The sequence below is a fragment of the Anas acuta genome, chromosome 2, assembly GCF_963932015.1.
Source record: "Anas acuta chromosome 2, bAnaAcu1.1, whole genome shotgun sequence".
Taxonomy (NCBI): Eukaryota; Metazoa; Chordata; class Aves; order Anseriformes; family Anatidae; genus Anas; species Anas acuta.
The window spans coordinates 22814159-22832054 of NC_088980.1; the positions used below are offsets into that span (position 1 = coordinate 22814159).

The 17896-nt window shown below is 38.3% G+C and overlaps 1 protein-coding gene across 11 annotated transcripts in view; it reads left to right on the forward strand.

Annotated features, from left to right (window-relative positions):
• Positions 1 to 17896, forward strand: part of ADAM22 (ADAM metallopeptidase domain 22) — a 138420-nt gene that overhangs the window by 100633 nt on the left and 19891 nt on the right. For 4 of the 11 annotated variants that reach the window (XM_068673886.1, XM_068673894.1, XM_068673887.1 and 1 more), the window contains exons 16-29: positions 232 to 303; positions 811 to 903; positions 3013 to 3093; positions 3380 to 3430; positions 3702 to 3765; positions 5425 to 5530; positions 6632 to 6748; positions 7456 to 7624; positions 8650 to 8758; positions 9795 to 9885; positions 11112 to 11129; positions 13966 to 14160; positions 17035 to 17135; positions 17693 to 17759. In XM_068673886.1, coding sequence (XP_068529987.1) covers positions 232 to 303; positions 811 to 903; positions 3013 to 3093; positions 3380 to 3430; positions 3702 to 3765; positions 5425 to 5530; positions 6632 to 6748; positions 7456 to 7624; positions 8650 to 8758; positions 9795 to 9885; positions 11112 to 11129; positions 13966 to 14160; positions 17035 to 17135; positions 17693 to 17759 — 1334 coding nt within the window. Of the gene's footprint in view, positions 1 to 231; positions 304 to 810; positions 904 to 3012; positions 3094 to 3379; positions 3431 to 3701; positions 3766 to 5424; positions 5531 to 6631; positions 6749 to 7455; positions 7625 to 8649; positions 8759 to 9794; positions 9886 to 11111; positions 11130 to 13965; positions 14161 to 17034; positions 17136 to 17692; positions 17764 to 17896 lie in introns of those variants that run through there. The other 7 variants (XM_068673891.1, XM_068673893.1, XM_068673895.1 and 4 more) reach the window with 4 other exon arrangements.

Here is a 17896-nt window from a genome sequence, read left to right on the forward strand (position 1 = left end):
TCACTCCACTGCAGAATACTCCATGTAACTGCACAACTGCTGAGTTAAGTGTTGTTTGGTCTCTGCACATTTCATCTGTTTTGTTTATAATCTGCTTCTCCCTGGGTTCGGTACTGTGTTTCAATCAAGCCATTTGTAGTTCTAGCTATATAAAACATGTTGTATGGAAAAAGTGTGACACTGATTTCCTTAGGAGAGACATGCCCTTTGATTTCTGATTTTGTTCTGCAGCTTCTGGATCCTCCAGAATGTGGCAATGGCTTTGTGGAAGATGGAGAAGAGTGTGACTGTGGGTCGATATCGGTAAGTGCATTGTGCTTAAAATTAGTAACGAGATTCTCCAGGAGCTGCCCGTGACTGCTCTTAACGTTAAGTGGACGAAGACAGGCAATGCTAAGGTTCTGGAGCAAAGGATTCATAATTTTTCACCTTTTTCCAACATGATTAGCACTTTTATATTTTATCACCACATCAATTTTAAAGAATAATAGAAATAGCTACCTATGCAAAATCAGGCCTTAAAAATTATAAAGTATATTATTTGATGGAAACATGTCTCTGGTCAGTGTTCAAATGTCAGTATTTAATGATTGATGTTGTGAAATTAGGAAAATGATTTATTGTATTGCACAGCAAACAGCTGTGCAGCATCTTCATGCCCCACAGTGCATGCTTTCCTCTGCCTCCAGGTGCCTAGAAGCCTGGTTAAAAATCTGTTTGGGTAGCACACTAAGATAAGATGGAATACGAGAGGTGTGGGGCTTATCTGCTTTTCTCATGTATTCTGCTACAAGTGTCTGTGTTCCTCAGGAGTGTGCCAGTGAAGGAGGAGAGTGCTGCAACACGTGCACCCTGACGGCAGGCTCCCAGTGCAGCAATGGGCTTTGCTGTCGGAAGTGTCGGGTAAGTGCAGCCTCCAGGCAGCAGCACAGCCAGCTGACTGCAGGCACCACAGCATGTGTGTTTTTTATCTCAGACCCTGTGTTTTCTTTTCTGAAAGCTTGCCTTTTAAAACTGTCTGAAAACTGTTTTGTTCTGGGGCAGTTCTCTGCCTTTTAGATTTGGCTTTTTGGGGCAGGGACTCTGGTCAAACAGAGGAGAATCTAAACCTTCCAGTTTCAGATCTGAGGAAGTCCTGTGACATTTTATTAGACATCATTGTTCAAACATGTTTGGTCTTTATGTCACTCCCATAATGCATGATGCGTTGCTCTGGATTTGTCCCTGTGAGGCTGAATGGGAAAATCATACCACAAAGAGCCTGAGAAAAGGATGTGGTTAAAAAAAAAGAAAGAAGGGAAGAAATAAAGAAAAAAAAATAATCTAGCAGAAGCATTCAGAAATATTCATCTAAAAGACACCTGACTTCAATTTCAGTTAGGTCTGCCTGCATCTCCTTATGTTTGCACTGACTGAAATCCCACCAAAGAAAGGGAATCAAGCCCTAAGTAAACCATAGGATATTCTTCCTGATACATCAGTAAACAGTAAAACAGATTTAGCTAGATCTTGGCTGTGAGGGAGCCCAGCTTAATATGGCTTCCAAAAATTTTTGATGCTCATTTAATAATAATGTTAGTTATTATTAATGATGTTAGCATGGTGATGGTGTACTATGTGTGATATTTTTATCTCATCATTTGAGGGTTTCATTTCCTTGGGAGGAACATTAATAATAACTGCAGACCACATTCTCGACTGTGCTCATCCGAATGTTAAAAAAAGAAAAAGCACAGATAATGCTGGAACCGATCACAGTTGCCTAAGCGCGTTCCTTTTTTTAATGTAACATAAAAAAAATAGCAGATTGCCAGTGTGGGTGAATTTTGTTCAAGTATTTGTCACCTGGGCATCATATTAAAGACTCAGAAAAAAATATATATACTTTTTTTTTTTTCCTTTGCAAATGAGACAAGGGCTTGTCTATGTACAGAATGGTGAAGGTGAGCAAATGAGGAGAAGGGCAGATTTTTATAAAACACATGTCGCTAGGAGATATTAAGCAGGACAGCTCAAAAGCCCTTATACTAGCAGTTCCCATACTTGACATTATCTTCCCCCTGCTGTACCCTGCCTGAAAACAAGAACGAAAAAGGGCTTGCATGCAAAACTTGGTGAGTGCACATCCCAGCATCTTGTAGCATCTCTGACATTATTGTCTGCATTTTTCCAGACAGGTAGAGAGAAGATAAGCTGAAGGTTGAGAAAGTACCAGGGTCTTGCTCTTCCACTGACACGTACTTGCTCACACCAGCTGCAGAGATAGCAGTTGTCCCAAACAACGACCCAGTGCATGCAGATGCAGCAAAAAGTCGCACAGCTGCAGAATGATCTGGGTAGCACAGGCTTAAGAAACCTTCCAGGGAAAGTAAGGACTCTGTAGTATGCCTATGACCATAACAGCTGCCCTTAGTGGGATGTCTTCCTGCTTTTACAGGTCTTCAGGCTTTACAGTGGCAGTCTTTAACCAGATTGTGAACGCATACATGCTCATCGGTACATTTTTCATTGTTAATTATCTGGTGACTTAGAAGTTGTTGTCAAGTCACATGGAATTCAATGTATTTATGAATAGTTTGTCCTAAAACAGGAATGGGACTTTGTAATAATCATAATTATTATACGAATAGCTTTATAGTGTTCTTGATCCATAGATCTTAAGTGAATTCACAAAGAAGGTCAAGACAACTCAGTTTAAAGAGTGAAAGAATCACAAAAGTGTGGAATGGCCTGGTCAGGAAAATGCCAAAAGCCACTGGAGTGTTGGTGTGATAGGTCCTAGGGTCATGGGCCCCAGGACAGCACTCATCCTGCTTGTCCCTGAGCTTGATGCACCAGCAAACAGCCTATGGCCTGAGTGGTGCAACATCCCAACTGAGGAAAGGAAAATCTTCCCAATTCAGTCAGCACCTGAAAATTTCCTATTTTTTATTTTAGTTATGTCACAAAGAAAGTATTGCGTTTAAGGCAACGGAGAAACCAAGACAATGGTTTTCTGTCCTTTTTTTCCAGTTTGAACCTAAAGGAGTTTTGTGCCGAGAAGCAGTGAATGACTGTGATATTGCAGAGAACTGCACAGGAAACTCCAGTCAGGTGATTTTTATATCTTATATCATAGAGATGAAAAAAACCACACAAACCAAACCTAATCAACCAACCAACTACACAAACAAAAACAACAAAAAAACCCCAACTTGGTAGTCTTTCAGTCACTATGAATGTTACTGTTTTGTATAGCAAGGTATATAAAAAATGTATTAAATCTGGTGTAAGCCCAGAAGAAAACATGAAAATGAAATAATTTTCCATATGCCATTTGTTGTACACTTCATTTCCAAGCTTGTCTGAATGATCTATTAGCTATTTTCTCTTTCAATAGTGTTCTCCCAATATTCATAAAATGGATGGATATTCATGTGATAACAAGCAGGTAAATACAATTTCAATTTCTTTTACATTCTTACTGCTTTTATGGATTACTTTTTATAGAATATGGCTTGAGATCTTTGTAAGTCACTTGAGACAGTGCTATCGATTTTCCTGAATTTGAGGTGCTGGTCAAATTTTGGAGCTAAGCATTTAAATGAATAGAAAGTAGAGTCATGCATTAGCTGCCTCACTAGAAAAGGTGGCAAGTTAAACATCCTGTTTTGAAAAGCAACTTATTTGAAGTTTATTCTGTATCTTTTCTTTCTTTTTAGGGCATTTGTTTTGGGGGAAGATGTAAAACCAGAGACCGTCAGTGTAAATATATCTGGGGTGAAAGTGAGTAAATATTAATATTTCTAAGTTGGTTGTTCATACTGCTTGAAAAATTATCTTAAATAAGAAAAATTATGGGAAGAGGCCTATTCAGAATTATTAAAACCATCCAGGACTGTATGCTATGAAAAATATTGGCTGTGAACCAGAATTATGCTCTATTTTGAATTTTGTCCTTGAGGGTTTTTTTGTTTTGTTTTGTTTTGTTTTGTTTTGAGTAATCATTTGTTTGTTTCTTGCGTGACTGATTGTAGATGTTTTAGTACTGAGTACATCACCTAGTTCACTAGATAGCAAGTCCATTGCTACTTTTTTTTTGGCATAAGCTATTCATTAGCTAGACCTGCAGCCTATTTTGGAATGTAAGGAAGATCAAAGAAATTGTACTGGATGCTCAATAAAGATAGCTCTCAGTCCAGCACATAGGCTGCATATCCCTGTTCAAAGACAAGGCTTTCTGGAATGATGCTTGTTGGGTGCTGAAAATATTTTTATGGGGCACAATATGTACTTTGCCATCATTCAGCAAAAACTGGAATTTCAAAAGAACTTGCATATGTATGAAAACCATGCTCACCAGTAGGTAAAAGTAAGTGATTCTTTTGGTCTGGATGATAAATTAAATCATCTTATCAAGCACATGATATCTGTAGTTATTTTTCTAGTTTGTAGTTACTTTCTACTGCTTTATGTTTGACTGGCAATGTTCTAGCTATAGGAGAGCTTGAATCATTTTCCAAGACTGGAAAATATGAATTAAGTTGCATTGCAGTACAAAAAGATGTCATTTATGTCTTTAGCTGTGTTGAAAGTGTGCAGGAATTTCTGTATGGTTCCATGAAATACCACTATTGGATACCAGATGTGTTACACAGTTATATAAATAGTGTGCAGACTACAACAGTTTTGGTGACATGTTTACACAGGACCTTTGGTAGATGAAAAGCATGTTGAATGAATTCATTATGTTGGGAACTCATAGGAATGCAGCCAACGCTTAAGATAAGTTCCTCATGCAAGTCACAGAAAGATGGGAGTTCAAATTTAGTTTGGAGTCTGACTCAAACAGATCGTTGCCTTTTGAAAGCTTATTCAGATCAGCAGGATTACTTGAATGGTAACACCTGGAGGTCTCGTGTGAGCAATTCACTGGAGTACCTGGCACCTCCTGTAAGGATATGAGGTTATGTGGGCTTCACGGTTAATGGGATGCTTCCAGAGCGTGCTTTGATGCTGATTAGCTTTGATTAAAAGAGAAACATAACTCCCTCTATGCCCCTGTCCTCTGTCTTTTTCTCCTCTTTTCCAGCTCTCTCTAGCGTTGATTAACTTACTGGTATTATTCTGAAGTAGTATGTTTAACTCCTCATTAACAACCACCTAGGAAGCCTATACTCATATTTATTGGTTTATTTCAGCAGCTTTGGGGCGTTTTGGACCAATGAACCTGATCAATCTGAACAAAATCTTAAAACAATCCTGTGTGCCAGCATAAAACTTTTCATTGATATTACTGCGCAGAGTTCCACTGCCCACCTGCAGACCATGATACTGCAGCTGACAGATTGGGAAGCTTTCCCCATTTTTTGTGTATCCCCATTTCCCAGGACTTCACTTTTCAAAGTCTTCATCATCTTAGAAGATATTTGTTTCTATTTTTAGAAGTGACAGCTGCTGACAGGTACTGCTACGAGAAGCTGAATATTGAAGGGACTGAGAAAGGAAACTGTGGGAGAGACAAGGACTCTTGGATACAGTGCAATAAACAGTAAGTTGATCCATTTAGGAAACAGCTGGTGGGGGATTTTTATCCCTGCTCCAGTTCTTTAGATGTCACGAAGAGGTTCAAAAAGCCTCTGTACTGAACAGACTTATCCTGACCTGAGGTCACCTTCTGCAAACCATAGTGCCGGAAAGTCTTGAGGGAGTGGAATGCCAAAATGAGTTGATATCAAGCAAGAGAGCACCATCTGAGCTTTGGGAACACTTGAACCAAAAGTGGTCCTTGTACTCTTGGTGGTTCTAGCATGGCAAAAGGGAGCAGAGAGATTATTCAATGTGCCTTAGAGGTAGCCTGTTGTTTCACATCCCAGAATGTTGTGTGGTTTTTCTGCTGTGCCTTTGCATAGCTGAATTTTGTTCAGTTTTCATTGTATTGTAACCCTCCACATCTTTTCTTTCAAGTTGCTGCCTAAGCTGGTATTTCACATTCTGTGTTTATGCAGCTGATTATTTCTGCCCACTTGTAAACCTTTCTCCAGGCCTCACCAAACTGCATCCTGTTTTTTTCAGCATTTTATTTTGTCAATGCTGTATAAATTCTAATCCTGCCTACATGTGAACTAATGGCCTTTTCCAGCTCTCTGTACAGATTTGAGAACCTTAATTTTGTTCCATTACAACTCATTGACTAAAACACATCGTAACATGGGAAAGACCTGAGCCTTCTATTTTGACAACGCACCAGGCTCTGCACACAAGTTGTGAAGTCCCTTCAGCATCTGTCTCTAGTTCCCTTGCATATGTCATATGTTTGTCTAAAAACAGTAGGTACCACTTCTCTGTGGGGCAGTTACTGTATCTTTATAGGATATTAAATCAGTTTGATGTGATTTGTTCTTGACAGTTCCCCATTTGCAGAGCATTTTTGATATTGCATCGTAAAAAGTCTCCTCCCCCAGTATAAGCGCTGAGGAGAATAATTTTTGTGGGAAACGGGGCATTATTTATGGGAGTTACTGTCAGTGAGAGAAAAGCAAGGAATAGCAAACATGATACAAAGCAAGTGAACAAAAGCACATTTTTTGATCATGCATTTTAGTTTAATTATTTTTTTTTTGGTGAGCGTCTGTTTATTCTCTCAATACAGGGATGTGCTTTGTGGATACCTTCTGTGCTCAAATATATCTAGTGTGCCCAGGCTTGGAGAACTTGATGGTGAAATCACATCATCTGTCTTGCAGTTTGGAAAAGTCTACAATTGCAGGTAATTGGAAATCCTGAAAATAGAACAATTAATATCCATCTTGCATGGAAAAGCAACTTTCTCATTCCTAAGTAGAGAACAAATGTTTTGATTAAAAAAAAAAAAAAAGTCCCATTAATCATTATTCCAGCTCAAGCTTTGGTAAACTTCAGGAACTTGACTGTGTGTGGGGAGCACAGCTGTTTTGCAGACCCCTCTGTATGCTAGTCAGTTTTGCCTATAGAGACATAATTCTCTTCTCTGGCCTCTTCATACTACATTCTTTAATGTTTGTAGGGTACTAAATGTACTGAAAATACTTAGATATGTGCTGCATTACCAAAACTAACTGGCAGCTTAATACATTGCCATATGTTAACTGAATCCCAATTATAGACCTGGTGTGTTCTCATAGCTTCTCACAGCTGTAAGATGAAGCAAAGTCCTACACATCTAAAATCAATGTTTTATACAACACAAACTCTTATACAAGAAAAATGGTCTTTGTGTTCACCATTATATTTGTTTGATGTAGATATACTCCATTGTAGTTTGTTTTACGTTAAGTCTGGTGAGATGAATAAGCCAATGCTTATTCTTCCCTGGTCCTGGGCATTATATAAAGGAGACAGAAATGAAGGTAGCAGCTAGCAGCCCAGAGCCCAGTTTCTCAAGCAGTCCTGTCTGGTAACAGTACAAGTCTCTGGGGTGCTCTTCTTGTCTTGCAGTGGCGGCCATGTGAAGCTCGATGAGGAGACAGACCTGGGCTATGTGGAGAATGGGACGCCGTGCGGGCCGAACATGGTGTGCCTCGAGCATCGCTGCCTCCCCACTGAGTCCTTCAACTTCAGCACCTGCCCAGGCACCACAGACAACCAAATTTGCTCAGGACATGGTGTATGTTCTCATATCCTTTATTCCTTCTATCCATTCTTGAGGAGTACACAGTGCTGTGTAGTAGACTAGCTAGGCCTCGTGGGAAGCCAGCAGCATGACTCTACAAGTCTTAATACTGAAGAAACTTTTGAAAAGGCAAGGGGGAGGAGGCATAGAAGTAAACTCAGTGTCTTGCAGTCCAGGCATCCTAAACAATGAGTCGCATGCCTTAATTTTATAAAAATCTTACCAACCATTGCTTTTGCCATTACTTTAGCTAACTTAATAATATTTCCTTGTGCAACATTCTGGAGCATATAAAGATTTTATTGCCCATTTCTGAGGAACCTGGGGCTCTGTTCTTACAAATCCTGTTTTAAATTCCCTTCTTATTGTGTCAACAGCCAGGAAAGTTCACAAAGTCATTGGATTTTGTTGTCTGAGGGTTACTTCCCTTCAGAGAAGAAAACAATGAGCTGGCACCTTGCTAGCAGGGCAGCTCTTCTGCTCAGTGCAGAACCTACGGCTTTATTGTGGCCCTGGCAAGTCCTTTTGTGTCTCACACAGTTTGAAACAGAACAGTGTCCAGGTCCCCATGGCTGAGCTGAGGTCAAAGGAATCCTTCTCTCATAACATCTTTTGTCTTCTGCGCTGCATGAAAACTCCCTTTATTATCTGAAATTAACCACTTCATCATATTAAAAAAAAAAAAAAAGTTGATGTTCAGTCTCCCAAAGCAATTATAAATGGCTCTATTAATTCTATATTATGTTAAGCAACATATTAATGTACTTAATGTATTCCATCATGTGATACACTTCCTAATAGGTTACAATATATTACATATATTTATATATAATGTATAATGATACATTTAATATATTTATATCTAATATGTAATTTAAAAATTGCTATATATTAAAAATATTTTGCAGAAATTTGCAGGTAGTTAAAGTCAGTGCTGTTTCACTGTACATATACTGTAGTTTAATTATGGGAATAGATGAATTTTATTATTTTATTCTGAGCTGCACTTTTGGCTACAGGTTTGTAGCAATGAAATAAAATGTGTTTGTGACCGATTCTGGGGAGGAGATGACTGCAGTTCTCGCATCAAGGATGATATGTTTTTTGATAAAGATGCCATCAACAAAGGTATGAAGTTATAATTTTTACCAATAATTGGAAAAGCTTGGATTTGAGGAAGGTTCATTAAGCAAAAACTAAATCTTCCACTCTTTCAGCTAGCATGCAACATGATGCACTGTTAGAAGCCTTATTCCCTTCCTTCCTGGCTCAGCAGATGCACTCAGTGTCTGTGAATGAGGTCTCAGGCATGTGAGCAGTGCCACTGATGAGCACTTGGTACATACAGCTCTCAGGACTGGCACCAATGCATCTGGTTGTACCTTGCTTGCATTTGAGTGGCCTTATTAAGTGTTATTGATAAATTAGGATAAGCAAAAATTTACTGGTTCTCATATCTAGGTGAAGTTATTAACATGTTTAATTTTTATTTGTGGAGTCATTTTTTATTGCATGGATACTATATAGAATGTTAACACACAAATTTTAGTCTTTTTAGTCTTTAGTCTCTACTTTAGTCTTTTACATTTTCTTGAGTGAAAGTTTTTATTCCTCTCCAGGCTTGCATACAAGAGGAAGATGTATTGCGAAAAAAAGAAGGTGTAAATTTTATCTATAGTCATTATAAATCCCTTTGTGGGGCAGTTTTGCCATCTTCCAGAATATCAGTTTTGGTCTTTTTTTAGGTTATTCAGCCATAGAAAATTTTTAAATAAAAACAAAAAGTCCTTTTTATTCCAATATAAGCATGCATTTACCAGAGAGGTTATATGGTTGTAAGCTACAGCAGTTTTATATTGATAACATTATATTGGTATACATGGCACAACTTTCCCAAGTAACAAGTGTTCTGTTATGGGAAACAGACACAGAGGTCAAAACTGGATATGTCAAAACTGGATATACAGATGATCTTTTTATGTCCATTCTATACTTCACAAGTGTATCACTGTTTACAATTAGCCTTCACAATCAGGCAGGCTTACAATCAGCCTGCCTTGGACAAGTTGTCCAAGCAGGTCTTTTGAAAGACAGAACATTTACTGTTTTTTGTATATATTTCTTCTAAAACCCTATATATTTTTCCCCTTTCTTGTGTTTCCAGGTGTTGTTAGCACAAATATAATAATTGGGGCTATTGCTGGTACCATTTTAGTGTTGGCTCTCGTTTTAGGAATAACTGCTTGGGGTTACAAGTAAGTAAGTTTTGTTTTTTAATGCAGTTAAAATATGTTTATTTCATCTTATAGGTGGTTACATTATGAAAGCAACAATTCAAATATATAATAAAAAATCAAAATGTGATTTTATTTGTACAGTGACCCTTTTATAATATTCAAAAGTGTTACAAATGCTAATTTCTCAAACAATTCTTACATGTATATGTGGATTTGCTTTTGGAGGGCTTGATCCAGTTTTGAAATATATTTAGCTGTTTCTTTTATTTCTTTTTGTAGGTGTTTAGATTATGATTTTATTGTATCTGACAAAGGAAATGCAAGAGTACAGTCTGATTCAATCACAAATCTTTCGTACTGACAATGTAAATTTAGAAAGATTAGCCTTCAGTCAGTAAAGTATTTAACCATAGGTTTCCTTAAGCAGATATTTGTATTTAGTCAGCTTAATCCCAAATTAATTCAAGCATGTTTTTTGGTGAAAGAGAGAGACCTGTCATTTGAAAAAAAGGTTCAAGTTCTTGCCTGGCACAGAGCTGTAAGTGTTCTGCTCACTGAAGGTCAAAATGGATTATTTTAATCTGATTGCTCTTTTCCAGTTTTTCTCATTTTGTGAATTTCATCTAAGCCCAGAAGGTTTTCATTCTTTTGCATATATTAAAAAAAAAGATTTTAGGTACTTTGTTACCTGTGTAGGGTGAGCATGGCTGTCAAAATCCTTCAGTGGGTTTCTTGGGGCACGCTCAGCTGTGGGCAGTGCTCTAGCCAGTACATAGTCCCCAGGGCTTGGCATTGCTCAACTTCTGGCAGTATCCGAAAATCTGGGCTTATATTTCGAATACAGCTCTGGAAGTTAAGGGCTAGTTTGAGAATCAAATCTAGCCAGAGGGATTAGTTTTTGGAGGTAGAGGGCAAAAGTGAACTTTTCGTTAGCAACATCACAATAAATAGACTTAAACTCATCATGAACTGCACCTCCAACTGAGCACTGACTTTAGCCATCAACATAAATGTGTTTTCCTCATTTATTCTGCTTTAGTGCTTTATGAATGTTTATTTCAAAATGGTTTTTGTAGAAAAAAATATTGAGAAAAAAGTTAATAAGAAAAGTTAATACACGTAGGTATATATATACATGTATATATTTTCCTTTTATTTATTTATTTATTTTTTTGGTCTTAACCATGTATAGCTGCATACTGATAATTTAATTGTATTTCTTTCTCTTCTCTTTTTATGGAAAGAAACTACAGAAGGCAGAGGTATGTGATAAAAGTAACAGAATGTATCTCTGGAAAACTGAAAATAGCCTTTCTTCTCTCTTGCTCATTTACATGTTATAAAGAAAATATAGTGGTGAAGAATTATCATATTTTAAAGAATACCTGCTTGAATATAAACAAATATATTTATTCTATACACATTGCTTGAAATCCTATTTTCATTGGACTCATTAGAAAAAATAATAATTACTTCTTAGATAGGATGTTTTATTTAGGAAAACAGGAGAATATATCCAGGAAGAGACTGAAAATTGGCTATTAGAGATGAAAATGTCTTTGGGAGGCTGAGAATTGAATAATTAATATTCACATAATGTTCAGGAGCCTTCTGAGAAAAATTCATTTCTGAAGCTTCTTTGCAGTTAAAAATACAAAGCAATTAAATTGGTGTGTGAATAGAAAGCCCATTCCTCCCAGATGCCCTACTGAATTATTTGTAGCCAAATTACGGTACCATCTTCAGCAGAAGCCTGAGCTTTCACACTTTTGAGCTGGTGGCCAAAACCCAAACAGTTCTTAGTGATTTGGGTTCAGTTCCTGCAAGACTGCCATCATCTACCTGGCAGACTGATGGGAAGGAGGTGTCTCCTTCTTCTCCCAGCCTCTTGCAGATAAGACAACTTTTCAAATTCTCCTGTTTTCTGCCTGCAGCCTCAATCCAAGCTGCCGCGTTGTGTGTTGCTGTTACCTGTTGCGCTTGTTCTCCATTTCCTCTGCCCATGTCATGCTTTCTCTGCCAGGCTCAAAATACTCGGGAAAAGCAGAAAAGTTCTGCCAAGTGCTGGTTAATTTGTCAATGTTGTGCACAGCAAGGTCAGATAGGTGACAAGAACAGTAGCTGGAAGAAGACAAAGCTCTTGAAGTCGAGCATTATGGAGAGTTTGGTGGGTAGGAAATGTCACCTGGCACAGGGAAAGCAGAATGTGGGGTATAGGTGGTGCTCAATGGTGGATGTTGGCTCTACAAAATCAGGCTAACATGTCCATTGAGTCAGTATACTGGGTTCATCAGTGCTGGCAGAAGACAGAGTAGCCAGAACCTCAAAATACAGCAAGAGACCACCCCATGCACAATAGTGTTGGAGTATGAGAGAATCTAATGTTTTTCAAGTTTCCTCATCTCCATAAATTAATGTATGTGAGGATGTAGTCAGTCTGCAGCTGCATCAGTGAGTATGGACAGAGCAGAAACCAGCATCAGCTGAGACATTTGAAGATGATGGAGGGCTGGAGATCTTTAGTAACTAAGTCTCCCTCATGCAGAAGATGGAATTCTATAGACTGACTTCTAAATAGAATAGTTTTGGATATATACAAGGAGTACTCTGTAAGCAGAAAAACCAAACATCCACCACAGTGTTGTCCCCCCCTTCCCCCCTTTTTTATAAAAATTGCTTGTGATTAGTCCTTAAATAAAGATGGAAACAAGCCATGGAGATATTTTTAAGCATTACATAAGGAATGACATTTGGTACTACCAAGTGACTGAAACATATAAACTGAAAATCATAAAAAGAGTAAATGAGCAAGGATTCTGTCAACTGTTATAATGTGGCTTAGAGGGCATGACTGTATGGGAGAAGTAATTTCTAAATGAGCAGCAAGAGTCCAGTTTGCTAGAGGAGCCCTGAGGAGCAGAGTTGCATGAATTGAGTTGATTCTGAAAATACCGATGTAGTGGCTGATGAATGGGGACTGAGACTTGAGAACTGAGGAAATAGTGTGGAGGTACTGTGCTACACTGATTTATGTGTCATGTAATTACACATTTAAAATACTTCAGGAGCATTAGAAATTCAAATATGGAATGGAAACAGCCCAGTCCTGCTCTGTAGTTGGGCATAATCTGAATGTGAATCAATCTTCTGATAAATATGCATGTTAATAGGAGAAAACTGAAGCCAAAAGGCCTTGGACAGTGCAGGGCTGAATGGGTAATTAAACAGTTGGCATTATGGTATAGTCAACTTTCAAATGACCTATTTGTATTAGGGAGAGTTTTTGGCTTGGGGGAACTGTAACTGGGATATTTGTGCTCAAGATTTTCTGCTGGCGATGAATTTACCACATGAACAAAAATGGCATAACTTAATTAGGACTTCCTAGCTTTATGCACCAAAACCATGTTTCTAGTACTAGAAAAGGATGAACTATTCTCAGATATGTGTGGCATTATTTTTATGTGTCTTGGCAGACAGAGTCTAGTGTGGTGACAAGGATTAACAGCTGAGAAGCTCTGACACTGGCACTAGTTCCCTTCACAAGAGAACAGTTAATAAATAAACTGGAGGTTTTTCTCCTCCAGAAGTTTAAACAACTCAACAGGTTGTTCTATGTGAATTCAGTAACAATCAGAAAAATTGAACAGAAGGCACAGAAGCATTAATCATCCAGAGGGAAAAAAGCATTCGCTTTTCCTCAACTCCTTTTTGATGCAGGCATGCACTCAGCACAGACTGCAGTGCTCATACTGCACCAAGCAATGCTTTCACAACCCACATAGTAAGCCACTTGAAAGGGCTGAACTTAGTTATTAAGAACCACGAACTATTCACTTTAAAAACAGTGATCAGAGTTTATCAGTGAAATAATCCTTGTTTTCCCCATCAAACCCACATAACCCTCTTTCCTGAGCTAAGAGGGGAGTTCTCTCTTGGGTGGTTGAATTACTTACTAATAGGTTTATTGTGTGCTCAACATGTTTCCTCAAGGATCATCATCCTTGCCTCTTTCTTTAAGACTAAAATTTGTTCATGTTTGTGTGCGTGCTCCTGCCTGTCATGTTTTCTGACTCTACGCTGTTTGTTATACTTCAGACAAATACCCCAGGGAGATTATGTAAAAAAGCCTGGAGAGGCCGACTCTTTTTATAGCGACATGCCTCCTGGAGTCAGCACAAACTCTGCATCTAGTTCTAAGAAGAGGTCTGCTTTTCTGTCGCATTTTCAGATTTCTACCTGTTCCATCACCCATTATTCCATTAGTCAGAACATTTCATTGTTTTGCAGCAGGTTTGATCCTTTCTTCTTTCTTTGTGGAATGTTACAATTAGCATCCTTTGTTCTTTGATTACTGATTTTTCTCGTATGCCCCAAGCTAGTAATTTATACAACTACAACCAGGCCAGAATAAATACGTTTTCCATTGTAAGCCAAATTTGGTGTAATCCAGTTTTCATCATTTTCTACTTGAGAATTGTTTTCAAGTAGGTTGTATGATAATTGCTTGCTCAAAAACAAAACAAAACAAAACAAAACAAAACAAAAAAACAACAAAGCAAAACAAAAACTATCATAGTCATGTAATCAAAGACAAGGAACACAATCTTGCTTCAATAATAATTATAAATATAAACTGTTTAATATAAATATTTTTATATCTTTGTCAGTGTCATTAATTCAGTGAGTTGACGTAGAGTTCTGGATAATATTCTTTCTGCCTCACAGTAAAGATGATGGTGCTTGCATTTGATTCCACTTTTACTTATAAGACTAGTGTCCTAAATGTCACTGAGACATTTATATCGTAAAAAATAATTCTGCAAAGACTTTCTGTAATTTTGTGCTTGCTGTCATGAGTAGCCAAGGAAGGCATGAGATTTTGCCCCTGTTCAGAATTCACTTATTCTGCTGTTGCTCCAGTTACTTTAAAAAAAAAAATCAACACTTTAAAGTGGAAAAATAATTGAAAAACATTGAAAGGAGTTTGCAATTGCCGAGGTCTTTAGGTCGTGACGATCAAAGTCCTGCTGCAATCAGAGATCCTTTAATTACAAAAATCTTCAGCTACCACTTCAAAACAATTTACAAGAAGCTGTAAGTGTTCAGTGGGTGGGGTGGGGATAAACGCTCCTGAACTGTTTGATTACAAAGCTGCAATTCTCAGTTTTTGTCTCATGGAGCAGTCTATAGCTGTGCAGTTGACAAAACCATTCTCTTTATAGTTGTTATTTTGAAGAAAGTAAAGAGAAATATATCAAAGGGATACATTTGTAGTGCTACTAGGTATACCAGCTTCATCTCATGTGCAACTTCATCAAATTTGATCTAATAAAAAAGCTATTAATAAAAACTGTAGTACTATATAATTAATGATCAACGTACACATTTTAAATTCAGCTTTTTAGATTTGTGGGTGGACAAGTTATTTGTTTTGGGGAGGAAACATTAATCTTAAATGACACAGTGTTTGTGTTGGAGAATCTTTTCTCATTTGGATAAAATTTTGAAAAAAGTCTTGGGGAAGCAAGTTTTCAATAGGTTGGTGTGAGCAGGTTCATATTCCAGTTAAGAAAAAATGTTTGTTTTTAAATGAATGTCATTTAATGTGTTTCTTATTTTGTTCTGTACCTGTGTTTCTTTCCACACTTCATTTCTTTCATGTGTCTCTGTTTATTGCCTGTTCCAAAAAGCAAATGATTTCTAAGGTCTGTCTGTACTAGAGAGTTTTGTTGTTGCCCACCACCAGCTCAGCTATGTTGTGCCACTGTCAAGTCTGGACAAGTAAGTCTGACAAATGCTCCATTACATTGTGGTGGAACTGTCATAGTCCTCCCATCTGATGCCCAGGGCACTATTTCCTACCTCTCTAGCTGTTTTTGATTTGCTCTGGGTGCAGATATCAATGGCAGCTCTTGGCAGACATTGAAGTGACTGGGTCATTAGCCACCTGGGCTTCTTCTTGCTGGAAAATGCTATGAAGTGTTAGTATTCACGGAGGGTGTTCCAGGGTGTTCTGAGATTAAAACATAACATCATGATAATTTTTGTTATTGTGAAATTGCAAACACCAAAGACAGTATATAGCAAGACACTCGTGAACATAAAAATAGGCTGTAGCAAGGAGAAAATGATTACAAAATCTGTCAATCTGTCAGTTCTCAGATCTTTCATACCTCAAAAAACTTCAAATAAAATTCTGGGCTTACTTCAGTGTGGCTGTGATTAACCAGGTCTTCTGGAAACTGGAGAGCATCTGACAGATGCCTGCCCTGCAAGCAGAGCAGAATTTGAAAACCGCAGGAGTATTCAGATTGTTACAAAATACAGAAACACATCCTTTAAGCAAAACCTCTTTCTAATAAATAAACTGTCTATTCTGACCAGTTTTCAACTTCCTCTTGTTTTGGAAATAATTGTGGATATCATGGCAAATGGCCGAGCAGCAGCTACAGTCCAACAGGAGGGAGCCTGCTGCAGAATCCCACTCTCTCCTCTTCCCGTTGGACATTGCCACACACATCTCTGGCTGTTAGAGGGAATACAAGAGGAAGAAAAAACCTTAGTTTGCACCAAGCACCTAGATATAAAGGCATTAAAAGTATAATCTGCAATGACTAGCTGACAGAATACAAAAAAAAAAAAAAAAGAAAAAGAAATAAGCAAAAATGAGACAGTTACCCCTCCGCTGGAGCTCCCATCTGTGTCTGGGAGGCTGCTCATCACAGAATCCTGAGACTGGTGGCAGTGAGAAGAGGGAAGCAGTCCTGGTTTTTCTGCAGCAGCATGAGGATGGGGTGGGCAGCCTGCAGGCAGGATGCAGTAAAAAATCATAAGCACAGCTAGAGGAGCATCGTCCAACTAAGAACCGGGGCAGGGCTGGAAATACCTACAGAAATCTGGTATGTGCTCATGTTTGTGCTTTCAGCAGCATGAGAAAGTGATGCTGAAGCCTGTCTCTTGAACGTGGACACACCAAACTGCTGCAGGGACAGCTGGCAGAGCATAATTCACCAAAAAAAAAGTGGATGCTTTGCTAGTGCAGACAGACCTTAGGCCGTGTCATGGCACTGACTTGGGGAATGTGACTGTCTCTGAACAGCTGAGCTAGCATTTTTGTTAGACAACAGCCATAACAATAACCGCATCTGAGCCCTCCTGTTCCAGGTCAAATGGATTATCTCATTCCTGGAGTGAAAGGATCCCAGACACAAAACATATTTCAGACATTTGTGAAAATGGGAGGCCTAGGAGTAATTCATGGCAAGGTAAGTGTGAACTTTTCTGCTGGTCACAGTGGAAACCAACATCTTTGTCACTGGGCTCTCTGAAATGTAGGTGATCTTAGGAGAGCATCATGAATCCTTGCCATTGTGCCTGTTGTTAACCTGGAGCTAGGATTTAGCATTGTCCTACACAAGAACCTTTTTTTCACAATGCTTTACATGTGGAAATTAGATCTAATTTCTCCTATTCCTCCAGTGTGAGCCAACATGAAAAAGAGGAAGTCCATTCACTCTTGCCAACTTTTGTGATTTTACTGTGCAGTATTTAGTGTTTTTCTTGAAGCAGTGATTTTCTCAAGTGAATGCTGAAGCTAAATAGTTTTTTGCTCTGCACAGTTGCTGCAAAAGGTAGTGAAAGATCACCTAAGTGTCAAGTTTACCTGGTCTGAGGTAAATCAAAAGGGACTGACCTATGGCTTTTAAGTGGTCATAGCCAGTGGCTTTTGCTGGGAATGCAAGGAGAATGTACAGTTTGGAGTGGAACGCTGGTGAGTTTCACGATGTTTTACCATCTGTCTTTATCCTGTGATTTCTTTCAGGTAATATAGGAGGAAACAGAAAGAAAGTCAGAGGCAAAAGATTTAGGCCACGGTCTAATTCAACTGAGTAAGTCTGAATTTACAACAGCAAAGCCAAAAAGTAGAGTTTTCATACTTGTATTTTGTAGATTGAGATTAAGAATACTGAAAAGTAGACAGTTGCATTTTTTTTGCCCTGTGGCACATTCTGATTGCTGACTGATA